This window comes from Schistocerca piceifrons, chromosome 6, assembly GCF_021461385.2.
Source record: "Schistocerca piceifrons isolate TAMUIC-IGC-003096 chromosome 6, iqSchPice1.1, whole genome shotgun sequence".
Taxonomy (NCBI): domain Eukaryota; kingdom Metazoa; phylum Arthropoda; class Insecta; order Orthoptera; family Acrididae; genus Schistocerca; species Schistocerca piceifrons.
Window position 1 is genome coordinate 382,127,612 of NC_060143.1, and position 20,025 is coordinate 382,147,636.

At 43.9% G+C, this 20,025-nt stretch overlaps 1 protein-coding gene across 1 annotated transcript in view; it reads right to left on the reverse strand.

The window, feature by feature from the left end:
* Positions 1-20,025, reverse strand: part of LOC124802920 (inactive pancreatic lipase-related protein 1) — a 232,246-nt gene that overhangs the window by 19,661 nt on the left and 192,560 nt on the right. Inside the window, exon 5 of the mRNA XM_047263991.1 lies at positions 18,832-19,089. Within this exon, the coding sequence (XP_047119947.1) occupies positions 18,832-19,089 (258 nt within the window). The remainder of the gene's footprint in view (positions 1-18,831; positions 19,090-20,025) is intronic.

The following is a 20,025-nucleotide window of genomic DNA, read 5'->3' on the forward strand; positions in this document are numbered from 1 at the left end:
AGACGAGCGCAGCCTTGCAGCACCATGAGGTCGGCCGACGTCCGCACGACACCGCTCCGCCATGCTGAATTCGGTGATATTGTGCCCGCTCCGGCCACTGATTAATTTGCTGGATCACGTCGGCAAAGTTTGCACGAGGGTTTCATGGGCCGTGTATTCCAGAATTCTTCTCGCACTTCGCATTACGCCTGGGTCAGTCGATAAGAATTACTTTTAATTTATCGTGCTTTACTCCATGCAAACGCAATTTATTACCACTGCCAGTTAGGAGAGTCATGTAATGTGATGACTGAAGGTCGTGAGTTAAAATAAATCTGTGCTAATCGACTGCATCTGTTTTCAATCAAGTAGTTGAAATCCCAAGTCACTTTCTTAATTAATTTTATGTTCAACATTTGCATCTGGTGTTCAATAGCTGAATATAACATCAATGTGCACCCCTTTTTAATTAAAAGGGATCAATTCTGAACCAATTAATGTCAACACTGTCACCGCAGTTCAATCAGGAGTCACAGGGCCTTATTACTTTCTTTGCGTTATCCAACATTGTGGCAGTTTTGCACTGTCTGTTAATCTGTTAGTCAATTACCTGGGGTGAACACTGACCAAAACCAGATAAGTGACAGGTGGGGTGTTACAACACATCTCGGTCGCCTCTTGTTCGCGTCGACGGCACTTTAACAGTTACATTTCACATGTGTTACGACCAGTGGCTCTACCCTTCATTCGATCCCTTCGAAACCCTACATTTCAGCAGGATAATGCACGACCCCATGTTGCAGTTCCTGTACGGGCCTTTCTGGATACAGAAAATGTTCGACTGCTGCCCTGGCCAGCACATTCTCCAGATCTTTCACCAATTGAAAAATGGTTCAAATGGCTCTGAGCATTATGGGACTCAACTTCTGAGGTCATCAGTCCCCTAGAACGTAGAACTATTTAAACCTAACTAACCTAAGGACATCACACACATCCATGCCCGAGGCAGGATTCGAACCTGCGACCGTAGCAGTCTCGCGGTTCCAGACTGTAGCGCCTAGAACCGCACGGCCACTACGGCTGGCTACCGATTGAAAACGTCTGGTCAATGGTGGCCTAGCAACTGGCTCGTCACAATACGCGACTCACCACTCGTGATGAGCTGTGGTATCGTGTTAAAGCTGCATGGGCACCTGTACCACTACACGCTATCCAAGCTCTGTTTGACCCAATGCCCAGGCGTGTCATGGCCGTTATTACGGCCAGAGCTGGTTGTTCTGAGTACTGATTTCTCAGGATCTATGCACCCAAATTGCGTGAAAATGTAATCACATGTCAGTTCTGGTATAATATATTTGTCCAATGAATACCCGTTTATCATCTGTACTTCTTCTTGATGAAGCCATTTTAATGGACAGTAGTGTATGTAGTGACGGAAATGGAAAGTGCCATACCGTGAAGTACAAGCTCAAATTTGATCAAACTTTGTGGAGACATTCATCGTATGAGTATTAAATCATGAAAAAGCCTCATACTGTTGAGAACTAACGTCCACCAACCTACGAGATTTGACCCCAAAACGCTCGAATACAATCTCGTATTCGTTGTGAGATGGAAGTAAAAAGACTTAGAGTACTATGTTGAGGAAGTTGTTGAACACCCGAAAGACATGCTGTGACAGGCCATGAAGCCTGCTTGCTGGAGATTGGTATGAAAGTGTACATCTCCACAGACATGTCACATGGATGAAAAAGCAGGGGATTAGGTAGGCCAGTCAAGCATTGGTGTACTCCTTAAGTCGTTTGTGGTGGGTACTGTAATGTGGGTTCTAGCATTATCCTGCTGGAATACGCCATTTGGTACTCTGGCTACGAGTATGATAACAGGATTGACTTTTCTTGTTACATACCGGCAGACATTCAGCCTCCCATCAACAACAGCAAGATCAGTCCAGTGCTGAGATCCAATTGCTCCCCACACTATTATTCAAAGAGTCGGAAAGGTGCTGCTCTCCAGAATCGCTGCTCCATGTTGCTTTCCACGAGGGTGGACAGCATTTATGTTGACTTGACCGCCAAGAAAAGAAGCGAGACGCATCACCGAGCATCGTAGAATATCATCTGTCAATAACCCATTTGACTCTTACTCTACACCATTCACGTCTCGGTTGTTCGTGGTACACAGTCAGTGGTAAATGACACATCAGAATTTGGGACATCAACCCAACTTCCCGTAATCTACTCCCAATGGTTCATGGTGATTACTTGCAACATATACACACGTGTCTGATGTCATCACCTGTCTGTTCGGCAGAGCAAGGCGAACAATCCTACGATCATCTCAGGATGCAGCTCTTCTGGAAGGACCTGTTCCTACTCTTTTCGCCACACGACTGCTCTGCAACGGAATGGTCCAGTCCAACATGTCAAAACAACCCTGAAATATTTTATGCCGGAGGAATACAATGAAATAAATCTTAGCTGCTGAAACACACTACAAGTATTTTTCAAAAACTGTTGAAGTTACTCGTTTCTTTTCGCACGAAGAACCGCTTATGACAGCAGGTTCTACTGCCCTTCCTGCCCAGCGCCCGATCGGCCGTGACAAGAAGACATAGCGCCGCATAGTGCAATATCTGAAGTACCTAAACCATACAAAAAATATCACGTATCATTATTGTTCTGAGTAAGAGGCAGTTCATACCAACAGCTAAACTGTTGCATATATTCTTACGTAGGTGAGTAACAGAGGGAAGTAAAAGCAGTGTTTGGTGTTATAGCCGACTTCCAATAACCGTGGCGTTAATTCATCGAAATGAAATATTTCTTACACGTATATCATTGTACAACAATCACTGTAGCACAGTTTTTATGACAATTTTTGAATAATGTATATTTTGGTAACAGTGAGCTCCTTGTTTACTCTCCATAGTGTCATCTGAATGACGAAAACAAATGTTTTCCTTACACCAGGCACACCTGACGAAAGACAAATTAATAGTTTGATGTACTTCACAGTAATTATTAACTTTATTTAGACAGAGTTGCGATTGAGTAAAAATGGTCCTGGCCATTGCTCTGCTTATTGGGCTGCATACCGGGCATACTTAAAGCAATTCGTAAAACTTGCCTATGCAAATTGATAACGCACAAATGTCTGAAATTTAAGAGTACTGCTCTCCTGATTAACCTAAAATGACATGCAGCTATCAAAATTCATAATATCCGACAATTTACTCAAAATTATTTTTCCACAGTTAAAAAAATTCTTTGTAGTGAGTCACATTGGTAGTTCCGGGTGAAATCTGAATTATATAAAGTCTTTTTATCGTCCTCCTGAGACACAGAGGTACAGTTATGTCCTTGTAAGGGTCCAGCAAAAGCAATGAATTAATTTCTGCAAGTGGTCAGAAATTCATAGGACTCTATACACAGGAAAAGCTAACAGTGTCATTATGATTACAGTAAGGAAGAAAGGTAACATTTGAAACTGAGTGTTCAGAATTAATGGCTGTTCATATTCACTTGAAGTGTAAAACAGATACAACTTTTGATCTGAGTCATCAGTCTTCTGACTGGTCTGATGCTGCCCGCACCGATTTCCTCTCCTGTCCCAGCCTCTTCATCTCATACTAGCACTTGCAACCTATTTCTTCAATTATTTGCTGGATGTGTTCTAATCTCTGTCTCCTTCTACAGTTTTTACACTCTGCAGCTCCCTCTAGTACCATGGAAGTAATTTCCTGATGTTTTAACAGATGTCCTACCATTATTTCCTTTCTCCTGTTTAGTGTTTTCACACTTTAATTTCCTCGCCGATTCTCCGGAGAATCTCCTCATTCCTTACCTTATCAGTCCTCCTAGTTTTCAACATTCATGTGCAATATCACATCTCAAATCCTTCAATGATATTCTGTTCCGGTTTTCCGACAGTCCGTTTCACTGCGATAAAATGCTTTGCTCAAAACGTACAACCTCACAAATTTCTTCCTCAAATTAAGGCCCGCGTTTGATATCAGTAGACTTCCCTTGGCCAGGAAAGCCCTTTTTACCAGTCCTACTCTGCTTCTTATGTCCTCTTGCTCCGTCTGTCACGAGCTATTTTGCTGCCTAGGTAGCAGAATTTCTTAACTTCATCTATTTCGTGATCAGCAATCCTGATGTTAAGTTTCTCACTATTCGTCATTTCTGGTTTTCCTCATTACTTTCGTCTTTCTTCGATGTTCTCTCACGCAAAATTCTGTACTCATTAGACTATTCATTTCGTTGAACGGATCCTGTACTACTTCTTCACTTTGACTGAGGATAACAATCTGATGAACAAATCTTATCATTGATATCCTTTCAACTTGAATTTTAATTCCATTTTTGAACTTTTCTTTTATTTCTGTCATTGCTTCCTCAATGTACAGTTTCCCTCTCATTAGTTTTGTTGCTAAGAACTGCTCAACATTTTTTAAAAAAGATACAGACTTCGCAAGAATAACACTAGGAACAAAAATTGACTAGACTGTTCGCAGTTTAATCCTACATTTCCACAAAAAGGTGTCTGAAACGGTACTATGTTTCAGTGTAGTTTAAGCTACACACACCAAAAAAGTTTTGCATCACCTCAGTTCCCAGAACTTCTGAAGATAGACATTGATTGTGGATACTGTATGACAGACACAGTCCCTTTGACTGTTCATAGATGACACTAAACTCCCCCAAAGATGTAAACAACTATAAGTGAGCAGCGCCTATTAGATGGAGGGGGTTCGACAGCCGATCAGCTCCAGTCATTCCTACAGGAAGGAAATACACTGTTCGTGTTGTCCATAATTCAACCATGCCTAGACGGTCAATACAGCGGTTTGATCACGTCCGGATTGTTACTTTGTGCCAGGGAGGGCTCTCAACAAAGGAAGTGTCCAGGCGTCTTGGAGTGAACCGAAGTGATGTTGTTCATACATGGAGGAGATACACAGAGACAGAAAATGTCGATGACATGCATCGCTCAGGCCACCCAAAGGCTACAACTGCAATGGATGACTGCTACCTATTCATTATGGCTCGGAGAAACCCTCACAGCAACGCCACCATGGTGAATAATGCTTTTCGTGCAGCCACAGGACGTCGTACTACGACCCAAACTGTGCGCAGTAGGCTGCATGATGCGAAAATTCACTCCCGACGGCCATGGCGAGATCCATCTTTACAACCACGACACCATGCAGCGTGGTACCGATGGGACCAACAGCATGCCGAATGTACCGCTCAGGATTGGCATCACGATCTCTTCACCGATGAGTGTCCCATATGCCTTCAACCAGAGAATCGTCGGAGACGTGTTTGTAGGCAACCTGGTCTGGCTGAACGCCTTAGACACACTGTCCATCGAGTGCAGCAAGGTGGAGGTTCCCTGCTGTTTTGAAGTGGCATTATGTAGGGCCGACGTACGCCGCTGGTGGTCATGGAAGGCGCCGTAACGGCTGTACGATACTGAATGCCATCCTCCGACCGATAGTGCAACGATATTAGCATCATATTGGCAAGACATTCGCATCGCACCCCCATCGTGCACATCTTTAGCAGGCCGGAGTGGCCGAGCGGTTCTGGGCGCTACAGTCGGGACCCGCGCGACCGCTACGGTCGCAGGTTCGAATCCTGCCTCGGGCATGGATGTGTGTGATGTCCTTAGGTTAGTTAGGTTTAAGCAATTCTCAGTTCTAGGGTACTGATGACCTCAGAAGTTAAGTCCCATAGTGCTCAGAGCCATTTGAGCCCTTTTGCACATCTTGTGAATGACTTCCTTCAGGATAACGACATCGCTCGACTAGAGTGGCCAGCATGTTCTTCAGACATGAACCCTATCACACATGCCTGGGATAGACTGAAAAGGGCTATTTATGGACGACGTGACCCACCAAACACTCTGAAGGATCTATGCCGAATTGCGCTGAGGAGTGGGACAATCTGGACCAACTTGATGAACTTGTGGATAGTATGCCACGGCGAATACAGGCATGCATCAATGCAAGAGGATGTGCTACTGGGTATCAGGGGTACCGGTGTGTACAGCAATCTGGACCACTACCTCTGAAGGTCTCGCTGTGTGTTGGTACAACAGGAAATGTGTGGTTTTCCTGAGCAATGAAAAGGGCGGAAATGATTTTTATGTTGAACTCTATTCCAATTTTCTGCACAAGTTCTGGAACTCTCGGAACCAAGGTGATGCAAAGTTTTTTTTTTTTTTGATGTGTGTAAACTGCAATAATGCTTATTAGCAGCTTTTGTGATTAATGATACGTTTCAGTTGATAAAACAGCTGTGATAAAGTGGGCAAAACTAAAGTAATGTTCATGGAGTATTTTCACATGCCGGATTATGGGACATAAATCCGACGATGTTTGGAAGTAAGACAATATTGCTGGCGTTTGCTGTACAGTCGATTCCGAAACTGAACATGCGCTCAAGTGAACACGAATACGAATGTGAAGGAAATTCGGGCGTAGTCTGTACTTTTGATTAATACTACGAACAACTTAAACTGTAGCGATAACATAGATAATGTTGTGGGATAGGCAATCCAAAGATTGCATTTTATTGGTAGAACGCTTATAATATGCAACAGATCTACTAATGCGACTGCCTACACTGCGCTTGTCCGTACTTTTGAAGTACTGCTGTGCGGTATGGGAACCTTGCTAGACTGGATTGATGGTGAACATCGAAAAAGTTCAAAGAAGGATAGCTCGTTTCGTATTACTGCGAAATCGGGCTTTGAGGGTTACGGATATTATATGGAAGTTGGGGTTAAATAAAGTAGTTTTTCGTTGCGGCGATATGTTTTCACGTAATTTAAATCTCCAGCGTTCTCTTCTGATTACGAAAATATTTTGTTAACACCCACCTGCTTAGGGAAGAATGATCACTATTAAAAGGGAAGAGAAGTCAGAACCCGTATGAAATGATTAACGTGTTCTTTTTTACAGCGTTCTGTTAGAAGATGGAACGGTAGAGAAATAGTGGAAGTGATTCAATGAATCCTCTGCCAGACACTTAAGTGTGAATTGTAGAGTAGTCCTGTAGATTTAGATGTCGATATAGTTAAGGGAGAGCAGATGGAGATTTCATCCTCGTACTTTCCGAAGGCGAATCCAGTATAGAGTTTGTTTTCGGATAATGTGGTGTAATTACTGGATGATAAAAAGCAGACTGCATCCTTATCTTTAAGATAGTGACGGAACTGTCACTGAGACCCCATTTTCTCTTGGAGGTCAGTTCTACATTGAAGCTGTGTCGTAGCATCTTAAGAGCAAGAAATTCAGCAAAATAAAGGGTATCAGGTTGTGTTACGGTGGGAACGATAGCTACGTGTGTCGTCTATAATCGAGGTAGGTTATAAATATTCTGGGTATTAGAACTCAACGTGGAAGCCCACAAATGATGTATGGAGATGCACTGGCGTGACTAAGCACCAAGTGTGGCTATTAGGTAACAGAATTCAGAACGGCTATAATCATCACTTTCGACCAGGGAATTGCACATTACATGAGATGGAACAAATGATGAACCTGCATCATTTGTTTCGTGTACGGTGTTAGAGACGATTGACAGCTGTGTTATTGCGGAGAGTCAGTGGTTGCACAACTTCCACGCACAATTACCAAAGGCTAACTTGTTGACGGCCAAAGAAAAGGAAGCAGAGCATCTGTAATGCCTTGTGAAACAGACGATTTGTTGAGTGTATCTCTGTGCTACCTCAGAGGTTTTAGAGCACCGTGTTGTTTCGACAGGTACACGGCTGAAAGTATGTTAATTAGAACCGACTTCTTGGACAGCTGCTGACAGAGAAAGCACAGTCACGGAGCGTGTTACGCAACTACAGCGGCTCTTCATGAGCATCGACCAAATGAGCCCATCGCCATGAGCATCTGATGAAAACCTGCAGATGCTTAAACTGTTCTCACTCTCTCTCTCTCTCAACATCACCACGGAAGTAAATACAGGGTGGCGCACGAAATGTGTTATCAATTCTTTCTTTCACAATTTACGACGCACATTAGATATCCCACTGGGATCTCTACAGCAGTACCAGCAGAGCTTGGAAAAACAAATGAGTTATGAAATGACGTGTAATTCACGATACTGCCACTAGGAGACTAGTAAGCAGCAACGGCTGACAATGGAAGACTGACGACACAGCAACGATCGGCAGTTGTGTTACTTTCTCATGAAACGAAAAGGCTTGTTGCGACTCAGAGGCGTTTTCGACAACAGTTTAACACACGATGGGTCCCTTGCAAGAAGACCATCCACAGGTTGTACGATAAATTTTTACAGGAAGGAACAGTATTGGAAGCGAAGCGACCTCGGCCTAATCCTGTTTGTTCGCCGGAGAATATTGAAGCGGTACGTGTTGCTGTACAGAGAAGTCCCGGGAAATCGTGTAGAAAGGCAGCAGTGCAACTGGGAATATCTAGACGCTCCGCTCAACGCATTCTTAAAAGTGACCTCCATATGTATCGATACCAGAAGACCTGTGCACAGAAGCTCACTGAAGAACACAAGCAGCAGAGACTACTGTTTGCTCAGTGGGCAGAGGATAGGGAAGAAACTCTCAACAACGTTTCTTTTCAGACGAGGCGCATTTTCATTTCGACGGTGTGGTTAACAAGCAAAATGTACGCTTTTGGGCCACTGAAAACCCACAAGTGCTCCATGAACGATAACATCGTGCTCCAAGGATTACAGCGTGGGCAGAAATTACCAGTCACGGACTTATTGGACCCTTTTTCTTTGAAGAAACTGTCAACAGCGAGCGTTATTTGAACATGCTTCGCAATAGATTCATTTCACAGCTTGTTGCTACTGTCTTGCCCTTCAACACGCAGTGGTTCATGCAAGATGGAGCAAGGCCACATTCTGCAAACACTGTGTTGGAGTTTTTACACGGGCATTTCGACATGCGGATCATTTCACTCAGGTTTCCAGGTCGCCTCAATGACGGACAAAATTGGCCCCCCAATGGTCCAGACCTCAATCCATGTGACTTTTTTCTTCGGGGGTACCTAAAGGAAAAAACTTTTCCCGAAACGTCCACGTGATTTTATGGAGCTCAGAAGACTTATTCTTCAAGCTTGCAGTGAAACTACAGAAGACATGTGCCGTAGGGTAATCACTAACTTCAGTGTTCGTTTGAAGGAAGTTAGGAAACGAAATGGCGGACATATTGAGCATGTGCTGAGTTAGAACAAATCTCCACGGACGGCTCTTCATTGTAGTATATGTTCCTTTCAGAATGTATTGACAATAAAGTTTATATTCAAAAACAAAATGGTAACACATTTCGTGCGCCACCCTGTGTGAGTGGCTTCCAAAACGTAAGTTATACATTACGGCGTGACGAGTAACTTTTATTAAAAACTTCACTGCACTCTGAAGTGACATAGATACACGAAACTATTTTTCAGTATAAACACTAAGTCCCTGTAAACATCGGTAGGAAAATTCTATCAATCGTTCAATTTCTCGACGGCAGAAATCGGTGCCATGGCCACGGAGCCTTTCGAGGACCGCTGCGTGAACGACCTCCCGATCGGAAAACCTGCGATTGCTGCGAATCGGTTGATCAGCCGTCCGACCGATGTCATCTGTGACCGACGTCGACGGCTTTCATTCCCGACCAGCGTCACCCATATTTGGCACCATTTCACTGCGGCTGAACGCGACACTGCATTTGGTCCAAACACAGCCGGAATTTCAGGGTCGATCTGCGCGCCATTTAGACATTTTGCCCAGAATAATCTTACCGCCCCGCGTACTTGAACTGTGGAGTACTTTTCCAGCTGTCCTGCCAATTAACTCATACTCTGTGATGTGCCTGTTATCCGTACCGCAACAGAACTGCGTATGCAGAGAACACAGAGCACGTAATCTCCTCTGACAATGTGCCACTCTTGCGCACTTTTGCCAGTACCAGACTGCTTCTTATATCCTCCTTGCTCCGTTCGTCATGGGTTGCTTTGCTGCCTAAGTAGTAGAATTTCTTAACTTCATCTACTTCGTGATCACCAATTCTGATGTTAAGTTTCTAGCTGTTCTCGTTTCTACTACTTCTCATTACTTTCTTCTTCGATTTACTCTTAATCCATATTCTGTACTCATTAGACTGCTCATTCCATTCAACAAATTCTGTAATTTTTCTTCGTTTTCACTGAGGATAGCAATGTCATCAGCGAATGTTATCACTGATACCTCTCCTTGAATTTTAATCCCATTCTTCAGCTTTTCTTTTATTTCCGTCATTGCTTCATCGAGGTATAGATTAAATAGTAGCGGCGAAAGACTACAACCCTGCCTTATACCCTTTTTCATCCGAGCACTTCGTTCTTGGTTTTCAGTTCTTACTGTTCCTTCCTGGTTCTTGTACATATTGTATGTTATCCGTTTTTACATGTAGCTTACCGCTATTTTTCTCAGAATTTTCAACATCTTGCAACATTTTACACTGTCGAACACTTTTTCTATGCAGACGAATCCTATCAATGTGTCTTGATTTTTTTTCTTTTTCTTTAAGACTTGCTTCCGTTGTCAACTGCAACGTCAAAACTGTTTTTCCAGTGCCTTTATCCTTCCTCTAGAGCCAAATTGGAGTTCATAACAGATCCTCAGTTTTGTTTTCCATTCTTCTGTATATTATTTTCAGCAACCAGGATGTTGAGCTGTTAAGCCGATTGTGCGATAATTCTCGCACTTGTCAGCTCTTGCTACCTATCCACGGTTTCTTTGCATTTACCTTCTATGTCAATATGTTTCTCTTTCCAACTTCTTTGATTGCCGTTTTTAGAGATGTTCGTTCCTCTTCAACTGAACCGCCTACGGAGCTGTCTCTATAGCGCCTGCCGGTAAACCACCATTCTGCAACAGAAGAGTTTCGAGGACCACGACCTTATATTCAGAAAGGTTTACCAGCAGAAAACGTATCCGGTCGTAAAAGCCTTTATTCTGTTATATAGCATCAGGGTACCTCAATCGTAGCCGCGCTGGATTAGCCGTGCGGTCTAAGGCGCTGCACCCATGGACTGTGCGGCTGGTCCCGGCGGAGGTTCGAGTCCTCCCTCGGGCATGGGTGTGTGTGTGTTTGTCCTTACGATAATTTAGGTTAAGTAGTGCGTAAGCTTAGGGACTGATGACCTTAGCAGTTAAGTCTGATTTCGACATCTCTGCCGGGCTATAACGTAATCTAACTGAAATCTTCACGTATCTCTGTTCTAGGCGTTTCAGTCCGAAACCGCGCTGCTGCTACGGTCGCAGGTTCGAATCCTGCCTCGGGCATGGTTGTGTGTGATGTCCTTAGGTTAGTTAGGTTTAAGTAGTTCTAAGTGTAGGGGACTGATGACCTCAGATGTTAAGTCCCATAGTGCTTAGAGCTATTTGAACTATTTTCACGTATCGCCCGGCCTCTTCCAAGCACATCTCCTCCTTTTCTGATTCTTGAACAGCTCTGAAATTTATTGCATAACTCAGTTAGGATTTCTCCTCTCTCATTCCTACTACTAAGCCGATATTCTTCCCTTACAACCGCATTCCAGTCCCGCACGACTATTAGATTTTCATCGCTTTTTTACGTAATGAATTACCCGTTCGATATTCTCATACGTTTCTCTATCTGTTCATCTTCTACTTGCTACATCGGCTTGTGTACCTTACTATTGACGTCGATGATTGTTTACTATCAATTTTGATGTGAACAACTCCATCACTGTACTATTCGCAGTAACTCACTCTCTGCCCTCCCTTGCTATTCATGATGAATCCTACTCCCATGATTTTGACATTAGACTTATTCGCCTGTCCATAACTCTTTGTCTTGCTTGCATTTGACTTCGGTGATTCACACTGTATCTAGAGTGAGCATTTGGATTTCCCTTTTCAGATTTTCTAGCTTCCCTACCACGTTCAAACTTCTGACATTCCACGCCCAGCTCGTAGAACGTCACCCTTTTTGTTGATTTTTAATCTTTTTCTCATAGTCACTTCCTCCTTAGCAGTCCCCTCCCGGAGACGTGAAAGGGGGCCTAGTCCAGAATCTTTTGCCAATAGAGAGACCATCATAACTCTTTTCCAGTTAGAGGGCACATGACCTGTGGATACACATTGTGTCTTTAATGCAGTGGTTTCCATTGCTTTCTGCATCCTCAAGCCGTCGATCATTGGTCATTCGTCTTTCTTTTGGGAGCAGTTTCCCACTCAAAAAACCAGAGTGTGCCCTGAAACTCTGTCCATTCCTCCGCCTTCCCCACAAATGAGTGTGACGTCTTATGCCGGAACTCTTCGGCTGCCGTTGCTGACACTGACCGAAGGACGTTTTGATTAATGTAATCAGCAGAAGAAATAACTTGTGAGTTCCATAGTGCTACCGGCGTTCCGGCTAGCATTATAACTGTGCATCCTGAATTAAAAGAAAAAGGCGGTACACTGACCGAGCAGCTCCTTATAAACCATACATGTTTGTAGTCAATGCTAAGCTACGCATGAGATAGTGACAAGCATCGCAACTGGGAGTAAATGACCGGAATCGAGTGATTTAGAGAGATGAACCACACTATATTTTGGTAATCCAATGGAAGGGATTAGGTTTAGCGACCGCCTGGAAAACGGTACCTGTGTTCATGTGTATTGTGAACAATGAAGTACAAAGGAGGGCGGGTTTAGCTGTGGGGCGTTTTTCGTTGGTAGGGTGCGGTACATTCATTGCGCTTAACGAAATGCTAAATGCGGAGGAATGTGAACAAATTTTACAGCGCTGTGTACTGAGTGCAGTAGAGGGACCGTTCGGAGGTTGTGACTGTATCAGCATGAAAACCCAACCTGTCATTAAGTAGCATCTATGAGGCAATGATTTGTTGAAAACAGCATTCCTGAAATGGATTAGCATACCTAGAGTGAGGAACTGAACCCAAACAAACACTTTTGGGATGAATTAGAACGTAGACTTCACTCCAGACCTCTGCATCCAACATGACTACCCACACTGCTTTCGATCCTGGAGGAAGAATGTGCTACTGTACACCCTGCGACATTTAGATATCTCATTATGCGTCCCCAGTAGAGTTCAAGGACCAACGGCCTGACGCAATGGTAACTCTGGTTCCCGTCAGATCACCAAAGTTAAGCGCTATCGCGCTAAGCTAGCACTTGGACTGGTGACCATCTGGTCTGTCCAGCACTGTTGGCAAGCGGGGTGCACTGAGCAGTTGTGAGGCAAACTGAGGAGCTACTTGATAGATAAGTGGCGGCTCCGGTCTCGTAAACCGACAAAAGGCATGCAGAGCAGTGCGCTGACCACATGCTCCTCCATATCCCCAGTGACGCCTGTGAACTGTGGATAACACGGCGTCCGGTCGGTACCTTTGAGCCTTCATGGCCTATTCGAGCAGAGTTTAGTTTTTTTTTTTTTTTGCCGGCCGGAGTGGCCGAGTGGTTCTAGGCGCTACAGTCTGCAACCGCGTGACCGGTACGGTCGCAGGTTCGAATCCTGCCTCGGGCATGGATGTGTGTGATGTCCTTAGGTTAGTTAGGTTTAAGTAGTTCTAAGTTCTACGGGACTGATGACCTCAGCAGTTAAATCCCATAGTGCTCAGAGCCATTTTTTTTTAGCTTTTTAGTAGAGTTCAGCGGGTGGACACATCCCACATTAATGTGCGCTAATAGAGGTTCAGATGCTTTTGATCAAATAGTGTATACTACAACCTCAGTCTGAGAATGTAATGTCGATCTATAATTAAAAAAATACAAGATAGGAACTGTGTTTCCCTAAGGCACTATCCTTGGTGTGTATAAATTTATTTAAGAACTGTACTTAGATCACACATCACATAGCTGTAATTTCGTGTTTATCTAACGCTTTTCAATAATTTCATTTAATTTTACCTATTTGCAATTTGTATTCAGTGGTGTCGGTTACTTTCGTAATTTAATCAACCAAATACAGATTTTTTTGTTAGATTGTGTCATACATGTTTATTTTGTAGCTGGGCAGTTCTCTAACAACGTTTTATTATTACGTTCTTTTCTCTCTTAAGCTTCTACATAAGATAATTGTACGTCACAGTGACTAAATAAGCAATTAGATAGAACCATAGAACTAAAAATTACATACATCTTAAATATAACCCAACGACCAAAAAGAGCACAACCAGCTTTAGAAAAAAATGTTCAAATGTGTGTGAAATCTTACAGGGCTTAACTGCTAAGGTCATCAGTCTCTAAGCTTACACACTACTTAACCTAAATTATCCTAAGGACAAACACACACACCCATGCCGGAGGGAGGACTCGAACCTCCGCCAGGATCAGCCGCACAGTCCATGACAGCAGCGCTTTTAGACCGCTCGGCTAATCCCGCGCGTCACACGCTTTTGAACTGCCGACTATTCCTCCTCGGGGGAGAAAATGACAAGTGTTGAAAAAGACATCAAAATAAAAATATATTTTCTCTGACTTGGAAATTTTCTGATAATTGTTGCCACATCTGAAAATGTTTCTTGTTCTGAAGATGTAACAAAAGAAGAAATAAGAAATTGGCTTGAATTATTACCCCTCAACAGTTTCTTTGTTCTTACAGGAAAAAGAAACAGTTTTTGGCACGTAGGTCAATTAGATTTTCTATTTAACATTGCTGTCACTGTGAAAAAGAATTTGTACGAGGGCGTGCTGCGAAGTAAGGCCTCCGATTTTTTTATGTTAAAACTCTTAAAGCTTTTTAAACGAAACAAACGTTATGTAAATGCCACATCTTTATTTTTCATGTCTACATGTTTATTTCTCATCATAGTCACCCTGGCGACGAGAACATTCCTCCAAACGAGAGACAAGTTTTCTGATGCCGTCATTGTAGAATGTTTGACTTGGCTGACGGAGCCACGGTCTCACCTCTCATTGCAACGCTTCATCACTGTCAAACTGAGGTCATCGAAGGTGTTCTTTAAGATCTGGAAAGAGACGAAAATCGTATGGATCCAAGTCTGGGCTGTATGCAGGACGATAGAGGACAGTGACTCCAAGGCGTCGGATGGATGCCGGTGTCGCAGCGCTTGTGTGTCGTCTGAAGATGAAAGTGATCCATGTGTGGACGAACTCTTCGAATTCGAAACTCGATTACAGCACGCTGTTTTTTACACACCGACATGGCTACGTTGCAAACCGGCATGTTACAAGCTAAAATTCGGAGCACTCTAGCGGCGAAAGGCAGCAAATGTATAGAGACGTAGAATAAAAATGTAGAATGTTAATAACGTTTCTTTTATTTAAAAAGCTTCCAGAATTTTCACACAAATTCTGAGGAATTACTTTTCAGCATACGCTCGTACTAACTTCGCATGCAGGTAGTTGACATCGATCTACCTGCCCCGGCCCGTGTCTGTGTACGGGATGTGGTAGGGAAGGCAACATCGGTCGTGGTGGAGGTTATGTCGTGTGCGACCACCACGTATGTATTTCACAGAATTTTGAAGCTACAGTTAGTGAGACTGCAAGCGATTGTATTAACAAGCTGTGTTATCACAACTAATAATTCGAGAAACGTAAACGTCTACAGTTTCTCACTAGAGCACCGAAAAATAAATAGTCACATAAATAACTAGTCAACCAAACCAGAAGAAGATCAAGAATGGATTTGCAGAAGAGGATTTCATAAAACAATAAAGAGGCATAGTATAAAGATCACTTACTACGATACAGACAATGTAAAATAAAGAAAATGTGTCACGTGGAAAATCCTCTAATAACCTGCTTGGAGGGGGTTACATCCTTCCAAAACAATGAGGCCTTACGAAGTACATGTAGCTATGTTTCCCTCCTCCTTAATATGCCCTTCACTCGTATTGAATTATTTGAATATCTTGAAGTTGCCGCAACCTTCTCACCCACAGCATTAAATCAGCTTTATGCATCCCCGTTGGCCTTTTCCTACAAAAATTTAATGGCATTGCATTGGGTGGTTTCATAAGTCGTAAATTACCACGAATGAACGGAACATTTTTGTTGCGGCTTCACGTTTGGTAAGCTTGATTATTCCAAGGATCGTATTAAGAATATCAACACTGCACAGTGTACGAATTTAAACTTGGATGGACAGGCAGCAGAAACCAAGCGCGGCTGTCAAACAGAGGTCACCACAGAGGAAATCACTGTCAAAATCCATGACACGGTAGTGCAAGACCGACGAATAAAATTCCATAAAAATGCTGAGAATGAAGGCATCTCAACTGGGCGAGTGCATAATATCCTGCACGGAGAATTGGCTATGAAAAAGTTGCGTGTGTGCTGGGTGCTACGAATGCTCACAATCGAACAGAAGCACATGGGACACTACATTTCAACACAATGTATAGCGATGTTTGATTGCAGTCCGCAAGACGTTTTGTACCGATCGGTGACTGTTGATGAAATTTGGATCGATCATTTCACATTAGAGTGAAGACGGTAGTCGAAACGGGAGTCAAAACAATGGACAAAGACTCGTGAAAGTGCATCAAAGAAGGCAAAGACCTTTCAGTCAGCTGGTACGTATCCCAGGGAATAATTTTCTTAGGTTACTTAGAAAAAGGCAGAACCATAGTTGAACTCCATTACGCTTCATTTTTGGATAGTTCTAAACTTGCGTTGGCTGAAAGAAGACCAAGGTTGGCAGGCGAAAAAGCGCCTTTTCACCAGGATATGGCGCCGTCCCACACATCAGCGATAACAATGGCGAAAGTGCATGAAATAGGCTCTGACCTGGTTCCTCATCCAATCTATTCACCAGACTTAGCTCCAAAGTGATTTCTTCCTGTACCCTAACTTGAAACTTAGGCTTGCTGGGAAGTAATTTTCATCAAATGGGGAAGTGATAATTGTAGTCAACAAATATTTAGCAGAGTTTGTCAAAGTACACTACTGCCATTAAAATTGGTTCAAATGGTTCAAATGGCTCTGAGCACTATGTCACTTAACTGCTGAGGTCATCGGTCCCCTAGAACTTAGAACTACTTAAACCTAACTAACCTAAGGACATCACAAACACCCATGCCCGAGGCAGCATTCGAACCTGCGACCGTAGCGGTCGCGCGATTCCAGAATGTAGCGCCTAGAACCGCTCGGTCACACCGGCCGGCATTAAAATTGCTACACCAAGAAGAAAAGCAGATGATAAACTGGTATTCATTAACAAATATATTTTACTAGAACTGACATGTGATTACATTTTCACGCAATTTGGTTGCATAGATCCTGAGAAATCAGAACCCAGAACAACCACCTCTGGCCGTAATAACGGCCTTGATACGCCTGGGCATTGAGTCAAACAGAGCTTGGACAGGTACAGCTGCCCATGCAGCTTCAACACGATACCACAGTTCATCTGGAGTACAGACTGGCCAGTTACTCGGCCACCATTGACTAGAAGTTTTCAGTTGGTGAGAGATCTGGATAATGTGCTGGCCAGGGTAGCAGTCGAACATTTTCTATATCCAGAAAGGCCTGTACAGGACCTGCAATATGCGGTCGTGCATTATCCTGCTGAAATGTAGGATTTTGCAGGAATCGAATGAAGGATAGAGCCACGGGTCGTAACACATCTTAAATGTAACGTCCACTGTTCAAAGTGCCGTCAATGCGAACAAGAGGTTACCGAGACGTGTAACCAATGGCACCCCATACCATCACACCGGGTGATACGCCAGTATAGCGATGACGAATACACGATTCCAATGTGCGTTCACCGCGATGTCGCCAAACACGGATACGAACATCATGATGCTGTAAACAGAACCAGGATTCATCTGAAAAAATGACGTTTTGCCATTCGTGCAACCCGGTTCGTCGTTGAGTACTCCATCGCAGGCGCTCCTGTCTGTGATGCAGCGTCAAGGGTAACCGCAGCCAATGTCTCCGAGCTGATAGTCGATGCTCCTGCAAACGTTCGTGCAGATGGTTGTTGTCTTACAAATGTCCCCAAGTGTTGACTCAGGGATCAAGACGCGGCTGCGCGATCCGTTACAGCCATGCGGATAAGATGCCTTTCATCTCGACTGCTAGTGATACGAGGTCGTTGGGATCCAGCACGGCGTTCCGTATTACCCTCCTGAACCCACCGATTCCATATTCTGTTAACAGTCATTGGATCTCGACCAACGCGAGCAGCAATGTCGCGATACGATAAACCGCAATCGTGATAGGCTACAATCCGACCTTCATCAAAGTCGGAAACGTGATGGTACGCATTTCTCCTCCTTACATGAGGCATCACAACAACGTTTCAAGAGGCAACGCCGGTCAACTGCTGTTTGTGTATGAGAAATCGGTTGGAAACTTTCCTCATGTCAGCACGTTGTAGGTGTCGCCACCGGCGCCAACGTTGTGTGAATGCTCTGAAAAGCTAATCATTTGCTTATCACAGCATCTTCTTCCTGACGCTTGAATTTCGCGACTGTAGCACGTCATCTGCGTGGTGTAGCAATTTTAATGGCCAGTAGTGTATTTTTTCGATAGCGTGAAAGAACTGGAGGACCTCTGGATCACGCGTATATCCTTAAAAGGACACTATGTCGAGTAGTAATGTGAAGTGTCTATGAAAATACCTGTTTTACTTATTTACCAGACTTATCAATCCACCCTCGTAATCACATGGCCTGATTGTGAAGAACTTTTCCTGCACCTGTGGTGCGGGAAGACTGCATTGCTGTCCTGTGCAGCAAAGAGACAGCAACGAGAACACTCGAAGCATGCAAGCCGGTAGCGAATGTCAACGTGGTGCGCTAGCGCAGCAGTAGCGTCGAGAATGCGTTCGCGTGCCGGTTTTGCGTTATTTTGCGCTAGCTGCACTGACCGGTGATGCGGCCCAGCTTGCTGGGCGGCGGCACGTAGTTGGCGACGAGGCCGGCGATGTGCGCGCCGGCGCTGTAGCCGAGCAGGTGCAGCCTGTCGGGCTGGACGCCGCGCGGGTGCGCCGCCAGGTAGCCCACCAGCTGCGCGATGCACTCTGCACAGAAGCGCGGCGACCACTCGATCTGGCTGAGGCACGGCTCCACCACCAGCGTCGAGTAGTCCACGATCAGGATGTTGTAGTCGCCGCGCGTGAAGTACGCTGCAACCGAAAAGTGACCACGCTGAGCACATCTGCGATCACGTCTTCACGTAACTTCTGTAGGTGTACTTGTCATATAGCCGAAAACGGAAGAGCCACAGGGGATTATTCTCGTTTGACTTAAGAATGTGCCATAGATGATGGTAGGACAGAGAGTGTGGGGCGTGGGGAGTTGAGCGTGCCGGTAGTTTTACTGGACATAATTTTAGTTCATCGTGGAAAAGGAATCTGAACATTACACATCTAGTAATAGCGATTTCGCCATAGCTGACCATAACACAGTTTAATCAAATGGTTCAAATGGCTCTAAGCACTATAGGACTCAACATCTGAGGTCATCAGTCCTCTAGAACTTAGAACTACTTAAACCTAACTAACCTAAGGGCATCACACACATCCGTGCCCGAAGCAGGATTCGAACCTGCGACCGTAGCAGTCGCGCGGTTCCGGACTGAGCGCCTAGAACCCCTCGGTCACTGCGGCAAGCACAGCTTAATCTCCAGATATATTGCATCACATTTGCCCATAAGACAACAAATCTCTTATCCTACTGTATGCTTTCAGGCAAATTTTAAAAATAGCAATATTCAACCATATATATACATTTGAGATACAGCCGTTCACCAAAAGTGATAACAAAATTGAATGCTGAAGACCAGTTACAAAACAAAGAATGTTACAACAAATATTTAAAGTTACAATAACAGCAGCTTTGAATCAGTGGTCCTCTCTCCTTACGAAACCGCGGAAGATATTTACAAGTAGTTAGTTATTTCTTTAAAAATAAATTTTTGACACAAAATTCTCTAAAATGTACATAACAAATATAATCAGTTAGCTTGTCACACCACTGCCGCCCTCAGCTATACATAATCAAAACGTGGCAGTGTGAAATCAATAGCTTCACGTATTTCAAACCATATGATTGACTGTTTC